Here is a 25,433-nt window from a genome sequence, read left to right as displayed (position 1 = left end):
GTGCCAGCCTGCGGCCGGACCCCGCGCGGCCCCTTTAAGGGCGCGGGGGCTCCCGGCGGGCAGCGCCGCATGGCGCGGCGGCGGCGGCGGCGCGTGGGAGTCACGTGGGCGGGACGTGGAGGCAGCCCATTGGCCCCCCGCCCCCCGCCCGCCGCAATCAGCTGTTACTGGGGCGAAGGGCAGGAAACGTCCTTAAAGGGCCGCCGCACCCCCCGGCTCGGCCCGCAGCAGCCAGCCGGGCCCGGGGCGGCGGCGGGCCCCTCTCGCCGGGCCGGGCCGCCCCTGCGCCCTACTCCCCCCTTCCCTCCCCGCGGCCGGCGCGGGGGGGCGCGGCCCCTTTAAAGAAATTGTCCAGTCATCGCGCGGCGCTGCCAAGTCATCGGGGTCACCCGAGTTCCCGCGGCCCCGCCCCCCGCGCTCGCCGATTGGTGCGCCGGGCCAGCGCTCACTTCTGATTGGCCGCCGACTTCGAGCAACTTCTCGGAACCGGGGCTGCGTCCCCGGCCCCGCCGCTGACGGGCGCGGGCGGCGCCGGCCGAGGGCGGGAGGGGGCGGCCCCGCCGCAGCGCCGCGCCCCGCCGGGGGCCCTGCGGGAGGGCCGGGCCCTTTAAGAGCCGCCGCCTCCTGCAGCCGCTGGAAAATGCCAACTCACAGCACGCGGGGCACGCCGGGAGCGCCGCGCCGCACTACAGCTCCCGGCGTGCCCCGCGGCGGGGCGGGCCCGCCCGTTTCCTAGGCAACCGCCGGTCGGCCGGGGGAGAGCCCGGCGCTCCCCCCGCTGGGTGGGCGGGACAGAGCGCCTGCTCTCTCTTCCCATTGGCTGAGCGGCGGGCCGTGCCGGGTCGCCATTGGCGGGAGCGAACAGCAATCGCGGCGGGGGCGCGCTCCGCCGGGGCCGGGCGGCGATTGGCCGGGGGCGGGGCCGGTGGGTGGCTGCGTCATGACTCCGCCAGCTGATCCGAGACGGGAGCCGGCGCGCGGTGGCGGGGGGAGGCGGCGGCGGCACCGGGCCCGGCCGCGGCGGGCGATGGCGCCGGGCCGCGCCGCGAAGGTGGGTCTGGCGGGGCGGGCGTTAGGGGCAGCCGAGCCCCCCGCGGGGCTCGCCGGGGGTCGAGGGGCCCGGCACCCCGCCGCGCCCGGTAGTCCCGCCGGGGAAGGTCACCTTTCCCTGGGGCGGAGTGGCGGGCGGGGGGGGCTCGGCCCGGCGCGACCCTCCTGGGGCTCCGCGGGCGCCGCCAGGGCCCGGCGGGGTCACCGCGGGCGGGGGCGGGGGGGGGGGGGCCGGGGCCGGGGCCGGGGCGCGGCCCCCGCTCCGGGGGGTCCCGGTGGGACGGGCGGGGCCGCGGCCGGGGCCGCCCCGCGACGGGCGGTGGCCGCCCCGGGGGTGACCTTCACTCCGGGGCCGGGCGGGGCAGACTTTGACCCGCGGCCGCTCCCCGCCCTGGGCAAGGAGCGGAGCATCCCGGGCGGCGGAGGGGGCGGGCGGGCGGCGGGGTGCCCCGGGGGGGCGGCGGGACCGGCTGGGCGGGGGGGTGTCCCCGCTGGGGCGGGGGAATTGGCTTTACCGAGAGGGGAGGCGGCGGGGGGGGGTGACCCGGTTATACCGGGAGGGGGGCACGGCGGCGCTCATCGGCGGGGCGAGCGCCCGGCGGGGCCCTTCCAGTGCTGGCGGGGTCTGGCGGCGCCGGGGAGGGGTGGGGGCCGCCCCCGTTACCGGCAGGGCCCCCCCCGGGGCCGGCGGCTCGGCGGCGGGTGCTGATTCACGGCCGGCGGGGGTGGAGCAGGGCCGGGACCCGCTCGCTGGAATCCGGACCAGATGTACCCGGCACGCCAGGAATGCTCGGCATCCCCGCCGCCGGCCCCGCGCCCCCAGCCTCCCCGCAGCCTCCCCGGGACCCCCGCCTCCCCCCGCCGCCCGCGGAGGCCCGGGGCCGGCCGGGGTCCCCAGGACCTTGGGGGTGACGCTGGCGGGGGGATGCTGCGGGGCAGCTGCCGTGGGGGCCGTCTGTCCTCCCCCCAGCGGGGCCGTCTGTCCCCTTCACGCACGGGGCCGTCCGTCCGTCCTCCCGCACCGGGGCCGTCCGTCTGTCCCCCCGCCGGGGCCGGGCGCCTGGGGGTTTCCCAGAACTCAGTCCCCGCGGCCGAAGCGCTGGACGGCGCGGAAGAGGGTTTCTTTTTTTCCCGAGTGGGAGGGGAAGCAGCGGGGTCCCACACCAGGCCCCGGGGCTGGCGTCCTCGTCCGCGGACAAAATGACAGAGAAAAAGGCTGCGCTCCCCGAAATTCCCCCGGCGGTGCCTTGGCAGCAGCCGCCTGACAAAGTGTCTTCCCCGGCAGGCGGTGGCTGGCCCCCGGCCAGGTGGGACCTTGCCAGCGCGGATGCCCGAGGTGAGCAGCCGGGGAATGCCTTAACCCCTACCTGCAGTCGCCTCCCCGCCGCCGCCCGTCCCTGCCGCAGGTCGTTTCCGGCAGAAAAACGGCCTTTTTGCCTTTGCCCGTCGCTCAGGTTTTAGGGCCGGCTGCAGGTGCCGGAGCCGAGGCAGCAGCTGCTTGGGGAGAGGGGAGGGATGGGAAGAGTCGAGGTCGGAGCTGCCTCTGGATCCCCCGTGATCCTGTGGGATCTCGGCCCCGGGGGGAAGGCCGAGGAGGCGGCTCTGGTGGGGAGAGGAGCCGCTCTGCCGCCTGGGGTGGCTGCTGTGGGCGACGCCGCAGCTCAGCGCGGTTCCAGCCTGGCTCTGATGTCTGCGTTCCCTTCCCAGGTGCTGCCCCGCCGCCCCGCTCCTGGCTAACCAGCACCAGTTCTTCAGTGGCAAGCTTTATGTCCTTCTCTAGTAGCTAAAGCTGCCAGTTGAAGAACTGTTGAATGTAGCCACTCTCTTCTCGTCACCGGCACCTCGGATGCCAGCCGGACCCGCGTCCCGAGCGACCGGGATGAGCCGGTCTCCGGCGTCCTGTGGATTGGAGGGCTGAGGATGAGCCCCGCCGGGATGAAGAAGTCTCCTCGCAGCCTCCAGACAGAGCCTTGGCTGGGTGATTGCCAGGCAGCCCTGGCGGCGGGGCTGCCAAGCGGGGTTCCATCTGCCGGAGGGGTGGCACTGAGCTGGGATGAGTAGGGAAGACCAGAAGAGGCATTAAACTTTCTGTTTTGCTGAACAGTTCAGTTTTAGGAAGTTTGTTGCCTGTGGGGTGCTGGGATCTGCTGGGTGGGAGGATGGGGGGCCGCGGACCCTGCAGGGTGCTGGGGGGCGGGGGGCCATGGCACCGGAGCTCAGTCCCTGGCCGATGCCGCGTTGGGGTCCACGGGCGGAGGGTTGCTTGTTCAGGTCCCCTTGGTTTGTCCCGAGCAAAAGAGGTGACCTGAGGCTGGGTGCAGCCCGCAGACCGACCCGCTGCTGAGCTCAGGAGCGAGGTCCATCCTGCGGTGTGCCGGGCGGCAGGATGGGGCCAGAGGAGAGGGCCGGCTCTGCACCGATGCTGCCCTGGTGCGGGTCAGGGCTGGGTGCGGTGGGGCTGGGCCGCCGGGAGCGGGTGACTCAGGGCCGAGTCACGCATGGCCCCAGACGTCTGTTCCGGGAACCGCCGTCCTGCGAGGCTGGGCAGCCCCGTCTGAGGCTGGCCCTGGGGCAGCACCAGGATTCCCAGGTATTTGGAGCCGGCGGCGCTGAGAGGGGCCCGGGTGAACCTTGCTGGGCTCCTCTGTGGCCCAGCTCTGCCTCGCCAGCGGACAGAAGCAGAAGACTGCCCCGAAGGGGACTTGGAAGCTGCTCTCCAGGGATGGAGACCCCCCTGCCTTGCGGTAGGTGAGAGGGGAGCTGTGTCGCTTTCCTGCGGCTCAGCGCAGGGTGAAATGTCTCTGTGTGGACCCAGCAAGGGCTCCTGGAGCCTCTGCACCCCGCAGGCGCCTCTCCCACGGGGCTGCCAGGACCGCCGCCTCCGGGGCTGCCTCGCTGGGGTGTCCGGGCGCTGCTGCTCGGGACCTGCCGGAAAGCTCGCGGCTCATCCCGGCTCCGAGGGTGGGCAGGGAGGCACGGCCCTGCGCTGAAATACGTCTGCACGGTCCCAACCAAATCTGCCTGTCCAGGCTCCAGCCGCCCAAGGCAGGGCTGCTACCAAATTTCGGCACCTGGCAATGTGCAGAGAGTGGCCTGGTGGTAGAAGTGGAGCAAATCCATTGTCCTGGGGTCCTTCCTTCTTATATAAAGCTGCTCTGCTTGGTGTGTGCTTGCTGATGGCTACAAGAAGCCGAGTTTCTTTGGGGTCATTGTCACCCCGAGAGAGTGGGGCTGCTTGAGCCCCCTCGGATTGTGCTCTCAGCAGAAAGGACCGCGGGTGAACCCCTCCAGCGTGAGGCAGAGCGGGTCTCCTCCACCGCAGCTGCCCTGCCGTGAGTCCGTGCAAAAGAGCTGGCGCCTGCTCAGCGCTCGACAGCTCCTGGAGAGCAGCGAGGGGGCAAGAAGTCAGGGGGTTGCAGGATGCACCAGGGCTCGGGGAGCAGGTCCTGGGCTGTGCTCCCCCCCGCGCAGCGCTGTCGGCCCTCGATATGGAGGGGAGCTGTGCGCTCTGGCCACCAGCGTCTCGACGCTTGCATGCTCTGGCGTATGGGTAACGCTTAGATTTGCTGCTTCCTCCTGTCGTTGCGAAGGACCGACCTGCTCTGCTGAAAACCAGCTCTTTCCCTGGTAAGATGGGGCTATTTCAGGGCAGAGGGGTGCCCTGAGCAGCAGCACCGAGCCCCTGGGGTCAGGAAATGCAAAACGCCACCTTTAAGGTCGACTTTTCATGTGTGAGAAGGAGCCAGAGTGCAAGTTTGTGTGTTTCACGCAAAACCAGCGTTGCAGTATCTCACCTGCCGGGCAAACCGGCCGGGGCTCTGGCTAGCCTGCGCTTCACGCAGAAGCAGAGGGGTTTTAGGCTGACAAAGCCAGCGTCCCTGCGGGAACTTGCCCGGCTCTCGGGGCTTACCCTTCCTCCTGCAAAGCCCCATGTGACCGGTGAGTAAGTGCAGTGTTTCCTGTAGAAAGCACAGCCTTGCCTGCTGTTGCCTTGCAAAAACCTGGTAACTCTTTCCTCCAGCATCAAGGCTGCGTTTCCTACAGCATCTGGCTGCCCCTCGAAGCACCCAGCACGCAGGGACGCGGCAGGAGGGGGGTGCCGGCGGGAGAGGGGACGCCGGCCGGGGCAGGGATTTCTCTGGCTGCTGTCAGGGGGTGGGAAGCGCTCGCTGCGGCAGCTAATGCGATATTCAGGACGGCTGTAGCAATGCCAGCAGCTGCTGCTGGCTCAGAGGTGGGATGGCAGCCCTCCGTCTTTAGGGGTAGGGTATTCCGTGAGTTCCTGCCCACAGGCTGTCTAGTTCCCGGCTGGGAGAGCGGCTTGCCTCGGTCACGGCTCCCCGTGCTGGGAAAATGTGCTTTTGCACAGCAGAAGGTCAGCGTGACCGGCGTGCTGAACGGCAGCTCCCTGCCAACAGCAGCGATAGGAGCAGGAGGGGTTGGTGGACCTGCGAACGCATGGCTGCTTCTGCCTGCTCAGACCCTCCGCCGAGCGCTGGGACGCGGGCGTCCTCCTCTCACCCAGCCCAGCGGATCCCCTCTAGAAGAGAGGGGCAAGCGCTGCTTCGCTTTGCCCCTGCGTGCAGGCGAGCAGCCAAGGGCTGGCCGCAAACACAAAATGCAGGCGCTGGGTTCAGCTTTGCTCGTGGTTTTATTTCTCTTGTGCCAGGACGGGAGGATGTGGGGCTGCTAACGCCTGGTTGACTCCATGCCCCTCACGGCAGGGCAAGTACCGAGCTCAGGTTTCTGCCAGCGAGGGTATATTGCAGATGTCGCAGGCCCTGCAAGCGAGAGGTACGTTGGGGATTTGCAGTAAATCATCTTGACTCTGTGTCTCTCGGTGGGCTCCGCTGACATGGGGAACGCAGCGCAGAGCCGCCCACCGGCTTGGTCAGGGCGTCACTTACTCTGCTTCTTCTTTAGAGATTTGTTTCCCCGAGTATAAAACTTCTGCAATCAGAGGCACCAGGGGGTCACTGCTCAGGCTGGCAGCTGCAGTCACGAAGCCGTCCCTGAAAGGGAAAGCGGAAGAACGTGGATCTCTCCAGTGTACGTAACGGCACGGCAGCATCCCCGCGCGCCCTGGCCGGAGGCCAGCCGCGGTTCAGAGGGCTCGGGGCAGGGCAGCTGGTGCTGCAGGCTGCAGGGGCACTGGTGGCAGATCGCCTGGCGCTGCTGGGAGCTGGGCACCGAGCCTGGGAGCAGTGGGGCAGAGGGAGATGTGTCCCGGGCTCCCTGCCCAGCTGGTGCCTTCATCGGAGCTCATCCTCTTCTTCCCTGCCCTGCTTTGGTTTACTCTGAAACCATCTCACTGCTGGTGCAACGGCCAGCGGAGCCTGCAGCGCGCGGCCGTGGCGGGTGATGTGGAGCCTCCGTGGGAGCTCTGCGGGCCGTGGGCGCTGCCGTGTCAGGGCACAGACCGGCCACGGATTCACTCACCTGATGTAGAAGATCAGGAATTTCTGGTGCTCCAGGCTGCCCTTCACAACAGTGTCCGTGTATCCCTGCCCGCAGCCTGCAAGAGAGAGCATGGCAGCCTGCTCGGGGAGCAGCAGCGGCCACCCGTCCCACCTCAGTGCCACCGCAGGTAGGGGCAGAGGGGACAGCGACTGCTGGGGCAGGGGTCCGGGCGGGGGTGGGACAGGGCTGGGGGGCAGGCGTGAAGGCCCTGGGCAAGCAGAGCTGACCCTGAGGTGCAGGACTGCGTCATGACCCCGAGCCTCTCCTTGGCTTTGTGGCCTCTGAGCCACTGGAGATCAGCCAAGCACAAGAGCGCTGGGTAACCTGCCGGCCCGGGGCTCGGAAACGGGGGTCACAAGCCCACCATGGCAGGCAGCCAGTCCAAAACTTGAGCTGCTTCAGGTAAATCTGCAACCACTGTGTGTTTACGAGCCCCAGCTGGTGGATGAGCCGGTGAGCTGGGAAGTGGTTGGGCTGGTCCCGTCTCTCTGCCCCCTCCTACCTGCGTAGGAGATCCTTTTCCCAAGCATCATGGTCCAGAAGAAGGGGACAGTGTGCAACTCCTTCTCTTTCTTCAGCATGTTCAAGGCAGCAATGCGACCTGTGATGAACCAGCAGAGGAAATATTTTTGTTTCTTGTAGGTCCTGGAAGAAGTGCCCCCTGCCCCTTGTCATCCTTCTGCCCCGTCCCCTCGATGCCCATCTCCAAGGGGAGCTGGAACGCGAGGCGGCTGCGCTGTCTCACCGTGGGCCTCAGCCACCTGCTGGTGACGGACGCTGGACCGGTCCCCGTTGAGCAGCGCTACGGGAAAGGAGACCACATCCCCCGCAGCGAAGACGTTCGGGATGTTGGTTTGCATGCGCTAATGGGACAAAAAGGGATTGGCGCAGTGATGAGAGGGATGGGAGTGGGTGAGGACCAGGGATACCCAGCTGGCACCTACCAGATCCACCAGGATGGCACCGCTGTCATCTCTGGCGATGGAGGTGCCCCGCAGAAATGCCGAGTTGGGGAATACCCCTGCAGAGAGAGGAGCGAGGACAAATGCAGCAAAGCTCTGCAAAGGCGGGGGGAAGCTTGGCCTCGGCCCTACAGCAAGCACGTGCCCTGGTGCCTGCGCAGCCCGTTTGGAGCAGAGCAGCTCGCAGCAGTGACCAGCGCTTGGGCTGGTGCTGAGCTAATCCAGGGCAGCAAAACCAGGGCCCTGAACAAGGCGTGCTCTGCTAATGCGGCAGCGCCCTGCGGAGCTCAGCCAGCCTGCCAAAGTCCTACGGAGCATGTACGTAGCTCCTTTCCTCCTGCCGTTGCTCGCGGGCTGCTGACTTTCTCCGGGTGTTTGGGGCCGAGAGGCAGGGTTGGATGATAACAGTGGGAAAGAAACTGTAGGCAACGGCGTCCTAGGAATGCACTGGGGTGCTCTGGCCTTGCTGGCTGTTCTCCCCCTTCCCAAAGCTGCCTCTCTCTCCCAGCTGGGGTCTCCTACCTATTCCCACCACTACCACATCTGCAGGTAGTTTCTCTCCACTGGCAAGAACAGCCTCTGTGACCTAGGAAGGAAGCAAGAATCATTAACAAAGGCTTAGAAATGCTGTCCTAATTCCTGCAGCCTCCCTGCTGCCTCATTCTTTGCTGTCTTTTTTCTTCCCCAGGTCCAGATCACCTTGTCCAACTAACGTGTGTTGCCAAGAACGGGAGAGAAAAAGCACGCTGTTGTCCCTGAGATACGAACACATACTGGTGCCCTTTGAGCCCAGAGTTGTGCTCAACGAAAAGAAATGTGAGGGTCTAGGCGTGGGAGAGGAAAGCCTAGCTGTAGGCACTGGGTTATACCTCAGTTGGGGGTTTTTTCCCCTAAAATGTTCAGGGATCACAATGGCATGACTGACCTTTCCACCCTTTCCTTTCAGCTCACAGAGTTCCGTTTTCATGTAAAACTTCACCCCTTTATTTTGCAGCATCTGAAAAGGAAGAGGAAGCTGGTTTGAGTATTCGCTAGGAGACTCCAGGCTGTGCTGCTGTAAAACCAGCCGGACCCAGCCAAACCCCGGCGGGCAGCCTGGCTGCTGCGCCGGGCTGCAGAGAGGCTTCAGTTGTGTCCCTGGCTGGCGCGGGGTGCCTGGAAGCTGGCTTTGCTCTGCTGACCGGCTCGGGACTGGTGCGGGGTGCCTGGAAGCTGGCTTTGCTCTGCTCACCAGCTCGGGACTGGCGCGTGAGGTGGGTCTAGGACGAAGCAGGGCTCGGGGGCGAAGCTGAGCTGGGGACCGCGACGCGGGCGGGCGGGAGGCTGGGACCGGCCACGTGTGCGCAGCTCCTGCAGAGAGCTGTAGCGAGCGAGGTGGCTGGGCACGCGGGGTTACGGCTCGGCGCGGGAGCTGGATTTCCTGGGCTGCTGCGGATCACAGGGCTGCTTGGCTAGCGCCTGTTCTCCATCCCAGAAATTAGCACCAGGTTTTCCTCACCTTCATGGTGACACCTCCAACGTGAGGACCCAGCGCAGTCTGGAAAGGGAACTCCTTTTTCTCCACCACCGCGATGGCACCAGCCTTGTCTGAGAGGAAGGCAGCTATCTCCATTCCTGCAAGGGAAGGGCATGCTCAAGGTAAGCCTGCTGCAAGCACGAGCCTGCACCCTCCTCCTTGGAAACCTTTTCCCCTTCCAGGTGAGGACAACGAATCTGATGTAGTGCCAGTGCTTAACTGCTCTTCTATGCATTTCTGGGCTGAGGTATTTAGCCCCCCTGTTTGTCATTCTCATGCATTACCGACCCAGATATTAGGCAATGCAAAGAACAGCTCCTGGTTGTGTGCAAAATAGCTCCCTTTCTCTGCCTTACCCCCTCACTTTCCCAGTGCTCCTCTGAAGGACAGTGACCTTTTCGTAAGGCACATTTCCCTCTGTCCATGTCCAGGACCTGCTCGCAGCTCTCAGAGTTTCTGGCTCTCGGACGAAAGAGTGCACGCTGCCTGGCGCGTCCCCCCACCAGCTACAGGGCTGTGGGGAGGAACCCAGCCAGGCCTGAATGAACGTCCCTTCCCCGAGGGCCTCTTAATCTGCACACGCAGCAGGAGCGGCTTCCAAGGCTGTCACTGATGACTTGATATCCCCTCCAGCCTGGTACCTATGAACGAAGCTCCTACGATCACCAGATTCCTCCCAGTTGCCAGCTCTAAGATCTTGCGAGAGTCTTCTGGGGTTTGGAGAACGCACACGTTCTGCAGGTCTGCTCCGGGGACTTCGAGGGAGCTGGAGCTGAAAGAGAGAGGACCCGGCTGTGTCTCATGATTAGAAATTAAAGACAAAGAATGAGTGGGGGGAGCACAAACCCATGCAATCTCCTGGCTGCGTCATCCCACCCCGCCCTTTTATCTCACCTCCTGCCACCTCCCTCTCACGCGCCCCTAGGAGACCACCAAGCCTTCTGCTCCTGTCTAAGATTTTGTGTGTGGCAAGTGCTTTGTGCGCTCACTGGCTGCCTGTTGCAATGAGCAGCTGATTGTACTTCTGAGAGCACCCGTCCACGAAGCAGACCTTCTGTTTCTGGAAATCCACCGATGCTGCCTGCAGGAGAACGGAGGCACGGATCAGCCAGGTCCCTCTAGTGCCCTGGTGCCCTGCCCCACCAACCCATTCTGCCTGCCCGTGACTGCGTGCCCTATTTCTGGACACCCAGGTGAGATGAGGAGCGCTGGAGTCCTCTCTCTCACCTCCTACCGGTCCTAGGCTTTAGGAGCACTAAATGCGACAGCACCAAGCCTGGGTTCCTCTAAGGGGTGTGCAGACGGCTAGTTTCAAGGGCCATCCTCTTTGCGTGTGCCAGGGACATCTGTCCATGGGCAGCACAGACCAGCGTTACCCCCGGGGCATGCACACCATCCCTAGCACTGGCCTTGGAGCGTTGGCCCAGAAGATAACGCGTGTGCTTAGGCAGAGCCCTAATTTCTATAAATACAGCACTATGCCTGCAGGCACGGGCAGGGCCGGGACCACGGACGGAGGATGGAGCTCAGCTGCTCTTGTACCTCTTTCTCTGTCCAGACCTCTATGCCGCGGGCATCGAGGAATTCAGGTTTCCTCAGGTAGATGTCCTCAGCTTTCAAGTTCATTTTCTGGAAACAAAACAGAAATACAAAATAAAGCAATTCTTGCAGCCAGCAATACTCTTGCAGTGTTTACTGGGAGGTAAGTTTGCATAAGAGGTAAATTTTGCATCAGTAAATCACAGCTCCCCACACTGCCCCATCATCTTCTTGTCCCCCCGCAGAAAAACCCATCCACTCAACCTCTAGTGGGAAGAACTCGGTGAAAGGGGATAAAACCATGAGCTTACGGTGGACTCTGATCAAAGGCTTTCCGGGAGGACAAAGTGAGATGTTAGCTGGAAATTATACCCCTTTTCCTTGTGGGTGCCTCAGCACTCCTGCCTTGCCAGAAGGGCTCGCTCGGTTGCTCAGCCTGGTCCTGAGTGCGGGCCATGTCCCAGTTCACACGGGGTACCCAGGCACAGTCCTGCCCTTCTCGGGTACAAACCTTGCTCAGTTTGGTCTTGTCATATGGAACGTGTTTCTCTTTGGTGGCCATGATGATCCTGCCAGTAAAGCCCTCTTGGCGGAGTGTCTCTGCACACACCAGGGCAGCCGCACCTACAAGAGATGCTTATCTCAGCCCTCTTACAAGCCACCGCGGAGCAGGAGGAAGACGGGAGGTCCTCCCTGGAGAGGAGAGCGGCAGCTGACGGCGCCTGCGAGGAGGATCCGGTACAGGCTGCTTCGCTGACCTCCCCCTAGAAGCAACACCGTGTCCCGGTTGAGAGGGCATCGCTTGCTTGTGTCCTTCACCCTCAGGCCGCTTTCAAGATCCTAGAAGAGAGTGAGTGGGAAATGCTGAAATCATGCCTAGCCCAAGGTGCTGCCTGTGCTGGGTGACAGCAGGTAGGGTCAGTACCTTCTTTTTTGCTGTAACAAACACCTTTCCATCTTCCACTGTTACCTGCAGGGTGAAAGCAGAGTGCATTGATGCGCTGCATTCGTGAGGCTGTGGTAGGAGCTTTCCTGGGAGGGTCTGCTCCCGTGGGCCATCGGTCTGATACACCGAGAGGGGCTCGTAGGGATCTGGGATGTCAGATGATGCTGAGGAGCTCGTGAGCTTTTCTCCTCATCCCAAGGGCACTCAGGAAGAGATGTAAATCCTTTTTTCTTTCCAAAAGAGCTGTCCTGGCTGTGATGTGTACCAGGATGTATGGCATCACCTTTGATGGAAAGGAGCTTTAGGACAGGGAGTACACGATCCCAAGAAATGGTCCCATGTGTAGCTCTGTCTGACCCGGACCACGGAGCCGTGGCCAGGGCAGGATCCTTTCAGTCGGTGTCGGGAACAGGGAGCTCGTAGGAGTGAATGAATGCAAGTGGTATGGAGGACACGGCCCCAGCTGGGAGGAGGAAGAGGTCAGACGTCACCTTAAAGCAGGGAAGGCAGTCCAGAGAAGGGTACTCCTCAATGTCTCCGGTTTTGATGTTAAAGCAGGCACCGTGCCAGGGGCAGCGCAGCCTCTCCCCTTTCAAGACTCCTGCAACAGAAAAGCCCCCCCAGCTGAGCGGTGAGAGCTGACCTCGCCGATGTGGCTGCTCCCCCTGCCCGGCGCCGGGCGTACCTTTGCTCAGCGGGGCACCATAGTGGGGGCACTTGCTGCCCAGGGCGCTGAACTCCTTCTTGTTCCTCACCAGCAGCACCGGGCAGCCGCCCACCATCACCTCCCACAGCCTGCGGGAGAGGCGGAGAGCTGGGTGCCCCAGGGAGCCGAGGACTGGTGCCCCGCAGCCACCGTGCCGCTCCCTCAACCAACAACAGGGCGGCCACCGACGCGGCGGCATTTGCCATGGCGGTACCACCCCTGCTGCCTGCGGGCTGGGCCTTGGCCTCCCCCCCGCTGGGTACTCACTCTCCGTCCCCAACGTCATCCTCCTTGCAGACCTCGTCGGTTATGGTGTCGTCGCCGTCCATGCTGCGGGTGAGCAGAGGGAGGGGTTGGCCACCATGGATGCAGTTGCCTGTAGGAGCTGTTTTTCGCCCCTGGCAGATGGTCCTCCCCGCGCACCCTTGCGCCGCCGCTGCAAAATCCCACCCCAAAACACAGGGCCACCGCCACCCTGGCTGGGAGTGGGTCGGTGCTGTGTGCTCAAGGGGTCCCAAACTCCCGGTACCGCAAGAAAAAACCCACAACTGGTAGAAAACACACATTTCCCTCCCTTTCTTAACCTTGTCTCCAAACCCAAAGCCCGTTCCTCCGCCCTTTTTTTCCTCCAGCTTAACCCACTTTTTTGTGTTCAGCCCCTTGTCCCATTAAACCCCACTGCAGCGCAGGGTGAGCGAGCAAACGTGATTAACAACGGCCGTGTTGTAAATCAGTGCAATTATTTATGGCGAGGCGCTGCCGCCGTAGCCAGTGGCTCCTCCAAATCGGGGTCTGAAGAACCGCTTCAGCCTCGCCCAAACCTCACAAATGTTGGCATTTGTGCAGAATTGTTATTGGCGCTAATTGCCATGAAAGCAGTAATTCATGTCCAAAATACCTCCCAGGCTAGAAAAGAGCTGAAAACCTTGGTCCTTAGCGCTGTCCCTGCCTTAGCAATCTCCCTCTCTGTTTTGGAGGAAAAAAAGCAAGAAATGGAGCAGGGAAGGGTCGTTCGAGGCAGGTTTCAGCGCAGGGTGGTGACTCGCTCCTGCAAATCCCCACCACACCGCTGCCCCGCTCCTGGGTCCTCGGGAGAAGTGGGTACGTCAGTGGGTACTCACCCGGTCCCACCGTGGGGGGCTCTGGCACCCGGCCCCTGCGCCAGAAAGCCACCGCTGTCACCGTCTGCGAGTTTCTCCTCTGCAGAGGTGACACCCTCGCGTCTTATTGCAAGTGCTCTCCCTGCCCCCAGCCCACGGCTGGGTGATGATCTCCCCGTTGCACAATGTCCCCATCCATCAGGAGACTCATCTCCTGGACCCGGCCGCCTGCCAGCGAGTCTTATCTGATTTCTGCAACTGGTCTGTGCCTCATTAAGTGTATTTTGCTTGGGTTTAGAATTGCAAAAGAATTGAGGGTATGTAGGAATTATGGCGCAGGTGTGGTCTAAAGACCAGGTGCGTTGTGCGCAATGCGAACAGGCACTTGAGTGGATGCAGTGATACCCCGCTGCGGCTTCCCATTGCCCCCTTTCTTGATGGAAAGCGCTCTAGCTCAGTGCAATGCATCTTTGCAGCATTTTGGAATGGTATCACTACTTTTTATGTATTTTTATAGCATCTAAAATTATTTAATTTGATGTTTTTGTAAGACAGACCCTCTCCCTCCATTGATTTTAAGGAACATGAAGCGTTCGGCACTTCTGCACGTGCCTTAGGTGCCAGCTCTGCTTCTGGTTCGGTCCGCCGATGTCCAGGCACGTGGTCCCGTCGTCGCTTGGTCCGTGAAGGATGGCACAGAGCAGGCTGCTGCTTGTTGTACTATTTTTGCAACAGAGTGGGAGTCGCACAAAACCGGGAGTAACGCCTACGCTGTTTGTGTCTACTCCAGTACTTATCTCTATCTCGCAGTCAGTGTGTTTCACAACCTTAAAACATGGCTCAAAACTTAGGGAGGGAAAGTTGCTAGCAGTGTGCTTCCATCATCTCCCTTGCAGAACCGGAGCTTCGCAGGGACCAGCTTTCTGCCCCGCAGCACGTTCCCAAATCCAGCGTCCGGAGGGGATAAAAGCCCTTCGGTGGGCACGGCCTGGAGAAGAGGGGCACGTACAGGGGCGCTCGCTAAGTGCAAGCTGGTTTACTGGCGAAGCAGCTCGCTGCGTCAGACCCGCCGAGCTGCGAGCGCCCCTTCCAGCACCGGGTGCCGGGGCGCTGCTGTGCGAGGAGCGAGCTCAGCCCGCGGGCGACGCACACCCATGATGGGCGCAGGTGCGAGGCGTTTTCTCACCGTGCCAACGAGCAGCTTTTGGGCTCTGCCTTCATGGCCAGGAGCCTGAATGTGAAGCAATTTGGCTGCCAAACATCCCTGTTTAAACTCTCTGTAATTATTCCCCAGAAGCGCGTTCCCACGTGGAGAAGCAGCAGCCCTCGCGGAGGCATTCTCTGACTCAGCAGAAATCGCTGAAAAACGTTGTTTGCTTACGGATGAAAGCTGCCGAGCACCAGCAAAATGGCAGGTACAAAGGTGTGCGGCTGTGGGAGGCTTCGGGACGAGCCAGGTGGAGCTCGATCCCGTGCAGCGGCGTTTGCACCGCGGGGCTGAGCAGCTAATGCGGCTGCTGGATGCCGATGGATGCTGCTGGATGCAGCCGAGCACCTGGGGAAGGGCTTTTGTAAAATGAAAAGGGATAAAAGCAGAACAAAATGCCCATCTCTGGTGGGGCAAAGATGATGGCAAAGGACAGAAAGTTGAAAAGGGCATTGGATGTAAGGGGGAAGGTTTGGGTTAGCTGCAGGGACGCTGCGTTACTGCGCCTCTGAGAGCCAGCGCCTAGGAACACACGATATGCCCTGGAGGCGTTCAGGCAATGGGATGGGACTGGAGGCAGGTTTTTGGGAAGATGCTCTGTAAGCACCCTTTGGCCCTTTGTTAGGTAGCCCAGAGGTAGGCACTCAGAGTGGTTAAGACCTTTGCTTGTAACACGTAGCAGGATTAAACATAGGAAGGGAGCAAAAGGAAGCAGTGCCCTTGAACGCGAACAGAGCCCAGGTAGGCATCGGAAATCTCTGAGCAGACCTGCTGCCCGCGTGGGTGCTGCCTCACACGAGCCGCCGAGCTGCCCTCCTGTTTCGTTAGTGTCTTCACTTTTGCTGTGTCTCACCGGTATGGTCAGCACTCTGGAAAATTCAAGTTTCAAGGTGAAGATTTAGTGGGGGTAGCTCTCCTCCCTGCAAGTCCCCACTACTATCAGCCGGTGTAGCACATTTTTTGGTGCCGTAGTGCAGCCGTGGCCGTGGGGAGGTATCCCTGTCCCACCCTTGCTCGCCCCCGGCTCGCTCCGCTCAGGGTCCTTCCCTGCCCTGGCAGGCTTGCTGACTTCAGCCCAGCGGTACCCCCAGAGCCGAACGTTATTGAAGGCTGTTCAGGCGCAGGAAGAGGAAGCGAGGTGAAAACTGCAGCACAGCTAAAATGATTATTGGGACACCGCGCTCAGAACAGCTTGGTTTCTGATATTAATAACGAGAGAATTCAGGAGGGAACCTAATCTGTTCCGAGCTGCGGAGCCGGCAGCAGCAGGAGACGCAGTTAGGAAGCTCCTGGGCTTGTATTTGTGATGCAGGAGGAATCGAGTGGGCTCGGCAGCGTGTGACGCTGCGAGGAGTGGGTGCAGGGGCTGCGACGTGCTTCCACCTTGCAGGGCTCATTCTGAACCCGCCTGAATTGCAAAAAAAGCTTGCGGTCACAAATGCATCATGATGTAACCAGAAAGCACATACATGTCCACCAAAAATTGCTTAAGCTTGAGAATGGTGAACTAAACAGGGGAAAAAATGTTTATAAACGTTTTTCGAGTCTTCACATGGAAAAGGGGATACTTAGTGGGAATGAATTTGCTTACAGGGTAAGAACACTTATACGTGCTGTTTCACATTGTCTTCCTAAGCATTCGTGTCTGGCGGCGGTGAGAGATGGGATACCGGCTGGCGGGCACCTGGCCCCGTGTTTCTGTGTTCACCACAAGGACAGAAGGAACCTGAAACGTTACTAACAGCAACAGATAGACAACTGAGAAAGCAGAGAAATTTGGGGCATGTCAGCTACCGAAAGCAGGGGAGGAATACAAGAAACTGCCCGTGCAGCTGTGCTTGAAGAGGTTTTGCCGCTCAGTGAGTCTGTCAATGGAATTTGGTTTTATCCCACAGCATACCTGTGCAACCGGAGCGAGGAGGAGGGAGCGCATCCTTCGTGCCATCGAATCACGGCAGCCGCTCCAGCCCCAGCCCTTGAGAGACAGCCGGGCCCGCAGCAGCCCTGGGGACGCTGCACGGTTGTCACAGGTTTCTCCTACACGGCCCTTTGGCCAAATCCTGAGAAAAAAAGACTTCCAGTCCTGGGAAAAAGGAAGAAGGCCAAAAGCAAGAGCATCCAGAGCAACCTGCCACGGGGTTGTTTATCACGCGGGCAAAGCAGGCTCTGCCGGGGTGGCTCTGGCTGCGGGGCGGGGGGGATTCCTGCGCGCCAGGCTGCAGAGCGCAGCGCGCCGTGCCCGGCTGGCAGCTGGCACCAGAGCATCCCGGCGCTGTGAAGCTCCCAGGAGATGCTGTGTTATTCAAGGAATGATCTCGGGAAGGATGACCAACCTGGGCGGCAGAACACCTGCAGGCTGGAGGGGAGGGAAGAGTCTCCCTCTCGTGAGGCCAAGCTCGCAGGCTTGAGCAGGGCGAATGGACGGGCTGCGGTGCAAAGCCAGATGATTCCCTCTGCCAGACAAGATCTAATCCACACCAGCAGAAATCCTTCTCCTGCTCCCCACGCTCACAGAGACCGACGTGCCTTTCTCCAGTGGCTACGGCGAGTATATCCCCAGTTCCACCTGGAGAACACCCAGCTTCCACATCAGGAGGGTGTTCCTGGCTGGAAGGTGTAGACGCTCCAGTTTGCATTGATTTCAGCTCTCTTCACAGCTCCCTCGGCAATGCCTGGGCACGCTTTGCCGTACACGGCGTGCGTTTGGCACAGTAGATCCTTTCCTAAGTGTGGAGTTAACAGACTTTCTGAATGAAAAAGTGGATATATAGAGTAAAGCTTTCCTGTATGGTCTGACCTCCTACGGCCTAGCAGATAGAGCAGTGACACACTTCAGATAGGGATGAAGGCGATGGCTAATTAAAGTTTGGAAGTCAAGTTGCTTGATTTGTTTTGAGACCTTGGACTCCTCGAATTATTTTAGGTGTGAGCCAGGTCTGGCGTTAGATGAGCAGATGGGCTTTGTGCCTCCGTGGCTGGAGAGAGGCAGATGAAGAGAGCAAGGCTGTCCAAAAAGAGGAGCGGGACTTTGCCAGAAGGACTTTGCCATGTCAGAAGCTCCCATGTCTCTTGGCTATGGCGAGCCCCGGGCGCCGTTCGGGAGCAGAGCAGGCTCCTTCTTGTGCAAGGGATGGCAGAGCTGCGAACGCACCCACACCCCGTCCAGGAGCAATGAGCGTCTAGGGGAGGACGCCGTTTATCTGGCAGAATTCTATGGGGGACTGTCAATAAACTGCCGAACCATTGCTGTGGAAAACGAGTTACCTCTCCCAGACGTGCTGCAGAGAAACTCCAGCCTGTGAGAGGGAGAAAAAAGCCACTGTCCAGCTATTGAAGAACCTGCTGCACCCTTGATTTACCCCCGGCTGCTGCTGTGAAGCCCCTGCCGTGGGATTAGCTGGGGTCCCCGCGGCGTTACGGGATGGACCCGGGCACGGCCTCGCCGGTACCTGGAAGGAGTCCCCTGCCCGGCCGGGAGCGGGCTCCGGTAGCGACCCGTCAGCAGGCAGAGCTGCCGCCCTGCAGAACACGAGGCCCTTTGGGGACTGTCGGAAACTGCACGAAATGTGGGTGAAAAAGGCAATATCTCCTACTGAGGTGCGCATGAGGAGTGCCACCAGCTCGGGCTCTGCGGCCGCCGCTCCGGCGAGCGCGCAGGGACCTCTTGTGGCAGGAGCCCCGGGGCTCCGTCCCGCTCTTCTCCCGCCACCCGGGGCTGCCGGCGAGGGACCCGCCCGTGCCCGGGGTTGGAGTCTCCATCGAAGCCATCCCCAGTTAACGCCATCGCCGCAAAGGAAGACAAGGAGAAAAGGCTGGAAAGAGGCCTTGTGAGAAACCACTGCCCAACGGCAAGTCCTGGTAAAATTAAGTAAAATCTGGGCTAAAATTATCTAAGAAGTATTTATGTAGCTGTTGCTAGTGCTGTAGCAGTGGGATCAAAGCCCCTGAACCAGAGGCTCAATTAATCACGGCTTAAATTCCTCCCATGCGGAAGTGGTCGGTAAAAGCTCTCCAGCGTCCAGAAACGTTTTAACTGTTCCCGTCCCCGGCCCGAGCCCGGCCAAGCGTTCACCGTTAGCCCAACAGCGCGAGGGCAGGAGCCCTGGCACAAACGGGGCCGGGCCTGCGGGCGTTTCGTGGCCGGGGCTTCTCCCGCGGGCAGGCGGAAGGGGCGGTCGCGATTTCTGAGTCGTCTGCAGACGATGTCTCATTAGGAATCGTCTCTCTGCAATTTTATCCTGCAATTAATTGTTAAATGGTTTTCCTCCTCGGTGCCCTGAGGCATGTCTCCCGTTCCTCGGCGTATCTTATGCTCAACAGAAATGTCTTTGCATTTGGCCTTCTCAGTAACAGATTAGCCTCTGGGATCCTTCAAGTCCTAATACACGAGATTATTTATAATCCCCCGAGCACTCAGGTCTGCCGATTACTTCACGCAGCGTCTCCCCGCCACTTAACCACTATGAAATTACATTGTCTTTTCCAGCTTTCAAGCACAGTTCTGCAGCCTGAACAGATGCTTTTCGGTCGGTCGGGACTCTCTCGCCCCTCTCCTTCACATCTGATTTAATCTCTCCCCTCCCCAGCGTCCCTTCCATCGGCGTATCACTTGTTGATGCTGTAGTGTCCATCGCCCCAGCCAGGGCAGCGACCGAGGTTCAGTTTCTGTTTCAACAAAGAGAAAATAGAAAATTTCATCCAAAATGAATACCTCAAAGGAGAGGCAGTTTGACGTTAATGAGCGCACACACGGTGACTCACCCGTCTGCGAAGAGACGCAAGGTCTGTGCAGCAGCCACGCTTCTGGAGGAGGCACCAAAAAGCAGCAAGGGAGCGACCAAATTACGGGAAGCTGGAAAAGCAGCGGAGGATGGAACTAAAGAAACTGTGGGTACGGGGTCCTGAATTCCCACAAACCCTGGCAGCGGAGCTGGGGTATCCCAGACATCGGGGAGCGCTTCTCGGGACCAGACACGGGACAGAGGGACGGAGGACAAGAGCGCTGCGGGCAGAGCGGGTTTTTTGGCGGGGCAATTGGACTTTCTTGCACAGCGTGTCTGCGTGAGGGCCGGCTCCGGCACCGTGCAACGGTGGAAGAGCATCACGCGAATTTTTTCTCCCTCTCACAGGCTGGAGTTTTCTCTGCAGCACATCTGGGAGAGGTAACTTGGGGCGAAGGACCGCCAGCCGCAGCACCTCACGGGTGAGGCGTTCGGCCACCCGGCCTCACCGCGGCCGAGGAGGAACCCCAGGGGGACGAGGAAGGCGTCCCCAGCTCCAGCACGGCGACGGGACGCCCAGGCCCTGGCTCCGTGCCCCGCTCGCAGCCGGCTGTGGGGCTGGCGGTCGCTCCCGCCATGCGATGCCCGGGGAAGGCTGGCGGGGGGCGCCGGGGGCCCGTTCCCCCCCCGAGCCGCAGCTCCCGGGGCAGCGCTGCCCCTGCGCGTCCGCGTCCCCGCGGGGGGCTGCGGGCAATGCCGGCGGCGGGGCGGCCCCCGGGGCCCACCCCAGCTCCGCGGGGCCGGGCTCGCCGCCTCCCCCGCGCCGGGGCCGCGCACCCCGGCCGGGCCGGGGCCGGTGCCCAGGGCGGGCCCCGGGGCGGTGCCGGTGCCCGGGCGGGGCCGGGGCCGGGGCCCGGGGCGGTGCCGGTGCCCAGGGCGGGCCCCGGGGCCGGGCGAGGCGGAGCCGTCGGGCAGCGCGGCCGGTGCCCATGGGAGCGCGGCGGGCGCTGGGGGCCGGCGGTCGCCCATGGCTCTCAGCCCGGGCTTGCTGCTGGTGGCCGGTTCCTTCGCCGCCTTCCGCCTGCTGAACCGGGGGCTGGAGCGGCTGGTGCCGCCGCCGCCCTCCGCCCGCCGCAACCGCTGGAAGTGGCGCAACATCTGGACGTCGCTGGCGCACAGCCTGCTGAGCGGCGGCGGGGCGCTGGCCGGGTGAGCGGCCCGGGCACCGGGGGGCACCGGGGAGCACCGGCGGCTCCAGGGGCGAGCGGGGGCGTCGAGGGACCCCGACGGCGAGGGGGGCACCGAGGGAGATTGAGCCCACGGCGGGGCGGGGCGGGGCGGGGGAGGTGTTGGGGGAGCCTGAGGAGCAGCGGGGAGGGTGTGGAGCTGGGAGCCGGGGGGCTCTGAGAGGCGGAGGAGGGATCAAGGGGCGCAGGGGCCCGAGGGACAGAGCGGCACTGGGGCAGCAGGGGACAGGGAGACTCCGGGGGCACAGGAGGAGAGGGGGGGCCATGGGGGAACAGGAGGGCTCCGGGACTCAGCAGCACCGGGTGGGCACCAAGAGCGCTGGAAGGGAACTGGGGGACCAGAGGCACTGCCCAGCGCTCACAGCCCCTCTCCCCGCAGGTTCTGCCTCCACCCCGGGCTGTCCGAGGACCTGGTGGGCACGCACCCGCCCGGGGCACACAGCCTGGTCGCGGTGTCCGTAGGTGAGGCGGGGGAGTGGGCTGCCCCCTGTTCCGCCCCCGGGGGGTCTCCGGGGCTGGTCGGTGCCTGACACCAGCCCCTCCAGCCACGTCGCGGGCAGCGATGTCTCAGGCACCCCAGACAATCGCCCTATTCTTGGCAAAGGACAGTGGCTCCTTTCTGTCCCACGGCACCTGCAAGCAGGAGGTGCTGGGCACCAGGCCGCCCACCGCTGTCCTCGCGGGGCAACCAGGGCCTGCAGCATCCCCAAAATGCCCATGATAGGGGGTCGACGCAGATCCCCCCAAAGCCTCGAGCTAAACCTGCCGGCGTGGAGGCCAGGAGCTTTGAGTCCTCTGGCTGTGTGAAGCCTTTCCTCCCCTTGTCACCTTCTGCAGCTCTGTCACCAGCCCTCGGGTCAGTGCGAACAGGCTTCCCGGCATGGCTACAGCTCAGCAAGGAGCGCCGAGTATCTAAAATGCCGACGTGGGGTTGGTTTGGTGGCAGCAAATCCTGCAGCTGTTAGGGGCTCCAGGCTGAAAGGACGTGGGGTGGGATCCGATCCCGGGATGGTAACATGGGTGAGGGTCCGCGTGCTGCCTTCGCTCTCACCCTTCTCCGGGAACGGATCCGAGTGATCTGTTAGTGCCTCTCCCTAGGAGCACGTCCTACAGTGATTGCAGGAGGCCCCCAAAACACAGCAGTTCCCTTCTCCTGCTGCCTGTGGTCCTGCTCTGTGCGTGACTCGCCACCCGCCCAGGGCTGGGGCTGCGCTGTGGCCCTCGCGTCCCCGGGGGGGTGCTCAGCCCAGGCCGGTGCAGGGCCTGCCGGGGGTGTCCCTTGGCACAGACCTTCCCGGCCCCGCTTCTTTGCTCACGGCCTCTCTGTTCCCAGGTTATTTCCTTGAAGACTTTGTGGACATGCTGTGCAATCAGAAGCTTCACCAGTCCTGGGAGCTGCTCTTCCATCACTCTGTGGTGAGTCCACCGGCCGCTCTCCGAGGGACAGACCCCGGCACTTGTGCCACCAGGGAGGCTGGGGGACCTGCTGTTGCTAGTGTGGGCATTTGCTACCTGTTTTGCTACCTGTTACAAAATCTGATTTTATCTGCCTGGAGAGTGGAGCCTGGCAGCCCAAACAGCAGGGCTCAGGGCTCCTCTTGGTCCTGTGGGACTCGCGTACTCTTCCAAGGTCTGCAGAAAGGCACCCAAAGATGTGGTAGGAAAAAACCCCAAGTGTGCACGCACAGAGAAGGAGGGCAGAGAGCTGGGCCGGGGGGCTGGTCCATAACGGTGGTGTGGACAGGCAGTGAGTGATCCGGGTGTCCCCGCTGGCTCTCGGCCGCTTGAGCAGCTGCCAGGAAGGGCTGCACATCGCCTCCCTCCTCCTCCCGCTCCCCCGGGCGCTTTCCTCTCATTCGGTCAGAGCTGAGGCCACAGGGCTGGGGTGGCTGGGGCAGCCCTGGTGCAGGAGCCCTCTGCCTCCCTTGCTCCTGGCTGCGCCCAGCGTGGGCTTCTCTTTGCTTCCGATGTCCGGATGCCGGAGCTGTCCAGATGCCGGAGCGCTGTGGATGCTGCAGGGCAGGGGGGTGGCACAGCCCGGAGCTGAGCAGCAGAGATGCTGTGGGGTGCAAGGGAGGCACCGGGGCCTGGTGGGGATGGGGGACAGGGACAGCTTTGGGACCTACCTGGGATGAGGCGGGGGAGGCGATGGTCAGACCTGCTGTCTCGCAGAGCCCAGCGAGCCCTGCGACTCGGCCGCTGCTCGCGAGTCAAAAGGTCATCTCCACAATAGAGCTAATTCCGGCCAAGACAGTGACTTAACGAGCAGGGAGCAGATAATCTCATTAAAGAGCCAATACAGAGAACAGCATTAATGGCATAAACTGAAGAAAGGCCTGTGTGTGCTGAAGCGCGGGCAGGCAGAGCCTGTCCTCCTGCCTGGCAGGGAGGGTGCGGGGCAGGAATCGTGCTCTGCCCCCAGCAGCCCCATCCTCTGCATCCAGCAGCCCCAGGGTGCTGCAGGCCAGGCTGGGGGCATCCCACGGGGCTCTCATGCACTAAAGCCACTTAATCCCTGCAGCATGCCTGTCCTGGGGAGAATCCCTGAGCCAGCAGCAGCCGGAGCCCTGGGCCTCCTGCCCTGTTCAGCCATTCACTGTGTGTGGAAAAACCTGCTGGGCCACAACCGACTGCATTCCCGAGGCCACAAAGGCAGGGCTGGGCCTGGCTGCGCTGTCTCCTCTGCCAACCTGCGGTTCGTAGAAGTGTTTCCTTCTTCTCCCCCTAAAAAAAAACCCAAAGCCCTCAGGCTTCGTGCAACGGTGAGGAGACTTTATCTCGTGCCCGAGGCTGCAGCGCTGGCTGGAGGCTGCAACGCTGCAGAGAGATGTGTGGGGTGATGACCAGCGGTTTGGCACAGGCGTGATAACCATTTCCATCTCTGCTCCACGCTGCGCCCAAGCATGGAGGGCTCCGGCTTGCAGCAGCTGAGAGCAACCAGCTCCCGGACTCAGCCTCTCTTCTTTCTCCTTCCCAGGTGATCGTCTGCTTCGGTATTGCAGTGCTGCTCCACCAGTACGTTGGGTTCGCCCTCGTGGCTTTACTGGTGGAGATTAACTCCATCTTCCTCCACCTGCGGCAGATCCTGCTGATGGCCAACCTGGTGCACACCACCTGCTACCGCCTCAACAGCATCATCAACCTGGGCACCTACGTGGTGTTCCGCATCGCCACGCTGGTCTGGATGACCCGCTGGCTCTTCCTCAATCGGGAGAATGTGCCCCTGGCAACGTATGCGGTAGGCACGGTGGGCATGGCAATCATGACGCCCATGAACATCATCCTCTTCTACCGCCTGCTGCGTAGTGACTTCTTCAAGTCCAGCCGGGACATGCAGCGGGAGAAGGAGCAATAGCCCCCTTCTCCGCGGGGTCCAGGGGACGAGCAGCCCTGAGCCCGTGGAGGAGGACAGCAAAGCGCCGTGGAGAGCGAGCGTGGCTGTTTCAGTACCTTGCATGCAGGGTCCACACTAACAGAGCACCCGGGCTTTTCTTGTGGCTGCAGATCCTGGGCCCTGCACAGCAGAGAAGGTGCTCACGGACCAGGCCCCGGGGCTCTGCTCCCCCCGCACCTTTGGATGACGTGGTCGGATGAGCGGGAGCTGCTCAGAGAAGCTTTGGCAGCTCTCGCAGCTCCCCGAGGCACCGCTGAGATGAGAAGGGAGCAGAAGAGCACTGTTTCCCCACTGCTCTTCTGGACATCCAACCACCACCATGTGTTTCTAACCCTTTTGGTGCTGCAGCCCGCAGTGTCCTATCAGCCAGGGGACACCGCGCTCAGCCCTGCGCTCTCTGTGGCACTTCCCGTGGGAGCACCACCAGGCAGGAGAGGATCCAAGGCTTCGCCCTCGAGGCCAGGGCCAGTAAAAGCCAAATCCCGTACTCATGAGTCCTCCCCGAGGAGATTGTCCCAGGTGGGTGACGGAGGGAGAGGCTGAGACCTGCCTGGCTGGGACGCTGCCCGCTGCGGGGTCCAGACCACTGGGCAGCGGGCGCTCCGCCGCTGTGCTCGGGGCCGGGCTGCTGGCTTCTCCTGACAACTGGACCTTTTTCTGCGTTGTTTTGTTGCCAGATATGTTAAGTGCCCATAACTGAGCGTGGGAGAGAGTGAGTCGCTGGCCAGGGTGATGGTCACTTCCCACAGATGTGAAGTTTTCAGGCACAGGCATCTGTTGGGGTTTAGGCATCTATTAGGAATGAACAGTTCTGCTGCAGAGCCCAGTGTAACGCTCTTGCCCAGCAGCAAGAGCTCTTACTAACATGAGCCTTTAATAAACGGCTGCAAATGAAACGGCTTGAGGGGAAGGGGCTTAGAAGGAGAAAGGGACTCGGCACGCCAGCGTGCTCCGGGGGTGTCACGGCTTAGCACAGCGCTTCTTACCCCGTGTCTCCCCGCCGCAGAGTAAAAATACACCGTACACTGGCACGGTCTACCTCTTGCGGGGTTCCCCCCCTCTCCTTCCTATGGAGGAAGCTGAAGGCTGACGCTCTCCTGCCCTCCTAGGCAAGGGGAGGCTGCGCTTTCCTTGGGGCTGGCAACTGGGAGGCTAAATGGCGGCAGGACTGGTGCCAGCTCCCGCCATGGCTCTGCCCTTAGCCCTGCTGCACCGAGCCGCTTGCGACCCGCGGCGTTCGGAAAGCGCCAGCTGTGAAATCGGGCGGCTGCAGGCGGGGCGCCCAGCATGTGGCTTTGCTGCTCTCATTCCCCGTGCTGGACACCAGCTTGCAGCAAAGCTAGGATCCGTGTGGTTTGCTCTGCCTGTCCCCGGAGGCTTCCTGGGACGAGGAGTCAGAATTTTTAAATTTTTTTTTACTCCACATTTCCTTTTCCCCACCGATTCCCACACACTGTTCCCCAGCAGCCCAGCGCCATGTATTAAAAACAGGATCATCCCACTCAGGGTTACGTGTACCAGTTATGAGAAATCCACTGGATCTGTCGTGCTTTCTGTGTGGCAAATAACCTTTAACTCAAAATCC

The 25,433-nt window shown here is 62.0% G+C and overlaps 2 protein-coding genes and 1 long non-coding RNA gene across 3 annotated transcripts; 2 read left to right on the top strand and 1 right to left on the bottom strand.

The window, feature by feature from the left end:
- The first annotated feature begins 712 nt into the window (after positions 1-712).
- LOC148056357 (uncharacterized) lies at positions 713-3,153 on the top strand. The gene is made up of 2 exons (XR_015703524.1): positions 713-1,051; positions 2,758-3,153. It is a non-coding gene; the product is annotated as an uncharacterized LOC148056357 (long non-coding RNA).
- Positions 3,154-5,250: 2,097 nt separating this feature from the next.
- LOC104016700 (apoptosis-inducing factor 3-like) lies at positions 5,251-14,500 on the bottom strand. The gene is made up of 21 exons (XM_009469629.2): positions 14,466-14,500; positions 13,892-13,999; positions 13,301-13,450; positions 12,447-12,509; positions 12,159-12,268; positions 11,965-12,074; positions 11,453-11,497; positions 11,286-11,367; positions 11,039-11,151; positions 10,531-10,617; positions 9,978-10,069; positions 9,630-9,760; positions 8,971-9,086; positions 8,398-8,469; positions 7,995-8,058; positions 7,455-7,531; positions 7,256-7,373; positions 7,013-7,111; positions 6,490-6,565; positions 5,958-6,062; positions 5,251-5,831 (listed from the first exon to the last, which is right to left on the bottom strand). Exons 1-21 carry the CDS (start codon positions 14,498-14,500, stop codon positions 5,789-5,791), a joined length of 1,896 nt encoding a protein of 631 aa, XP_009467904.2. The 3' UTR covers positions 5,251-5,788.
- Positions 14,501-20,129: 5,629 nt separating this feature from the next.
- TLCD2 (TLC domain containing 2) lies at positions 20,130-25,351 on the top strand. Its single transcript, XM_087751801.1, has 4 exons — positions 20,130-20,416; positions 20,834-20,916; positions 21,788-21,870; positions 23,432-25,351. Exons 1-4 carry the CDS (start codon positions 20,235-20,237, stop codon positions 23,807-23,809), a joined length of 726 nt encoding a protein of 241 aa, XP_087607927.1. The 5' UTR covers positions 20,130-20,234; the 3' UTR covers positions 23,810-25,351.
- Positions 25,352-25,433: the final 82 nt, after the last annotated feature.

The sequence above is a fragment of the Nipponia nippon genome, unplaced genomic scaffold (assembly GCF_047370975.1).
Source record: "Nipponia nippon isolate SJK-2023a ecotype South Korea unplaced genomic scaffold, ASM4737097v1 scaffold_15, whole genome shotgun sequence".
NCBI classification, from domain to species: Eukaryota; Metazoa; Chordata; class Aves; order Pelecaniformes; family Threskiornithidae; genus Nipponia; species Nipponia nippon.
This window is presented reverse-complemented; position numbering and strand designations above follow the sequence as displayed.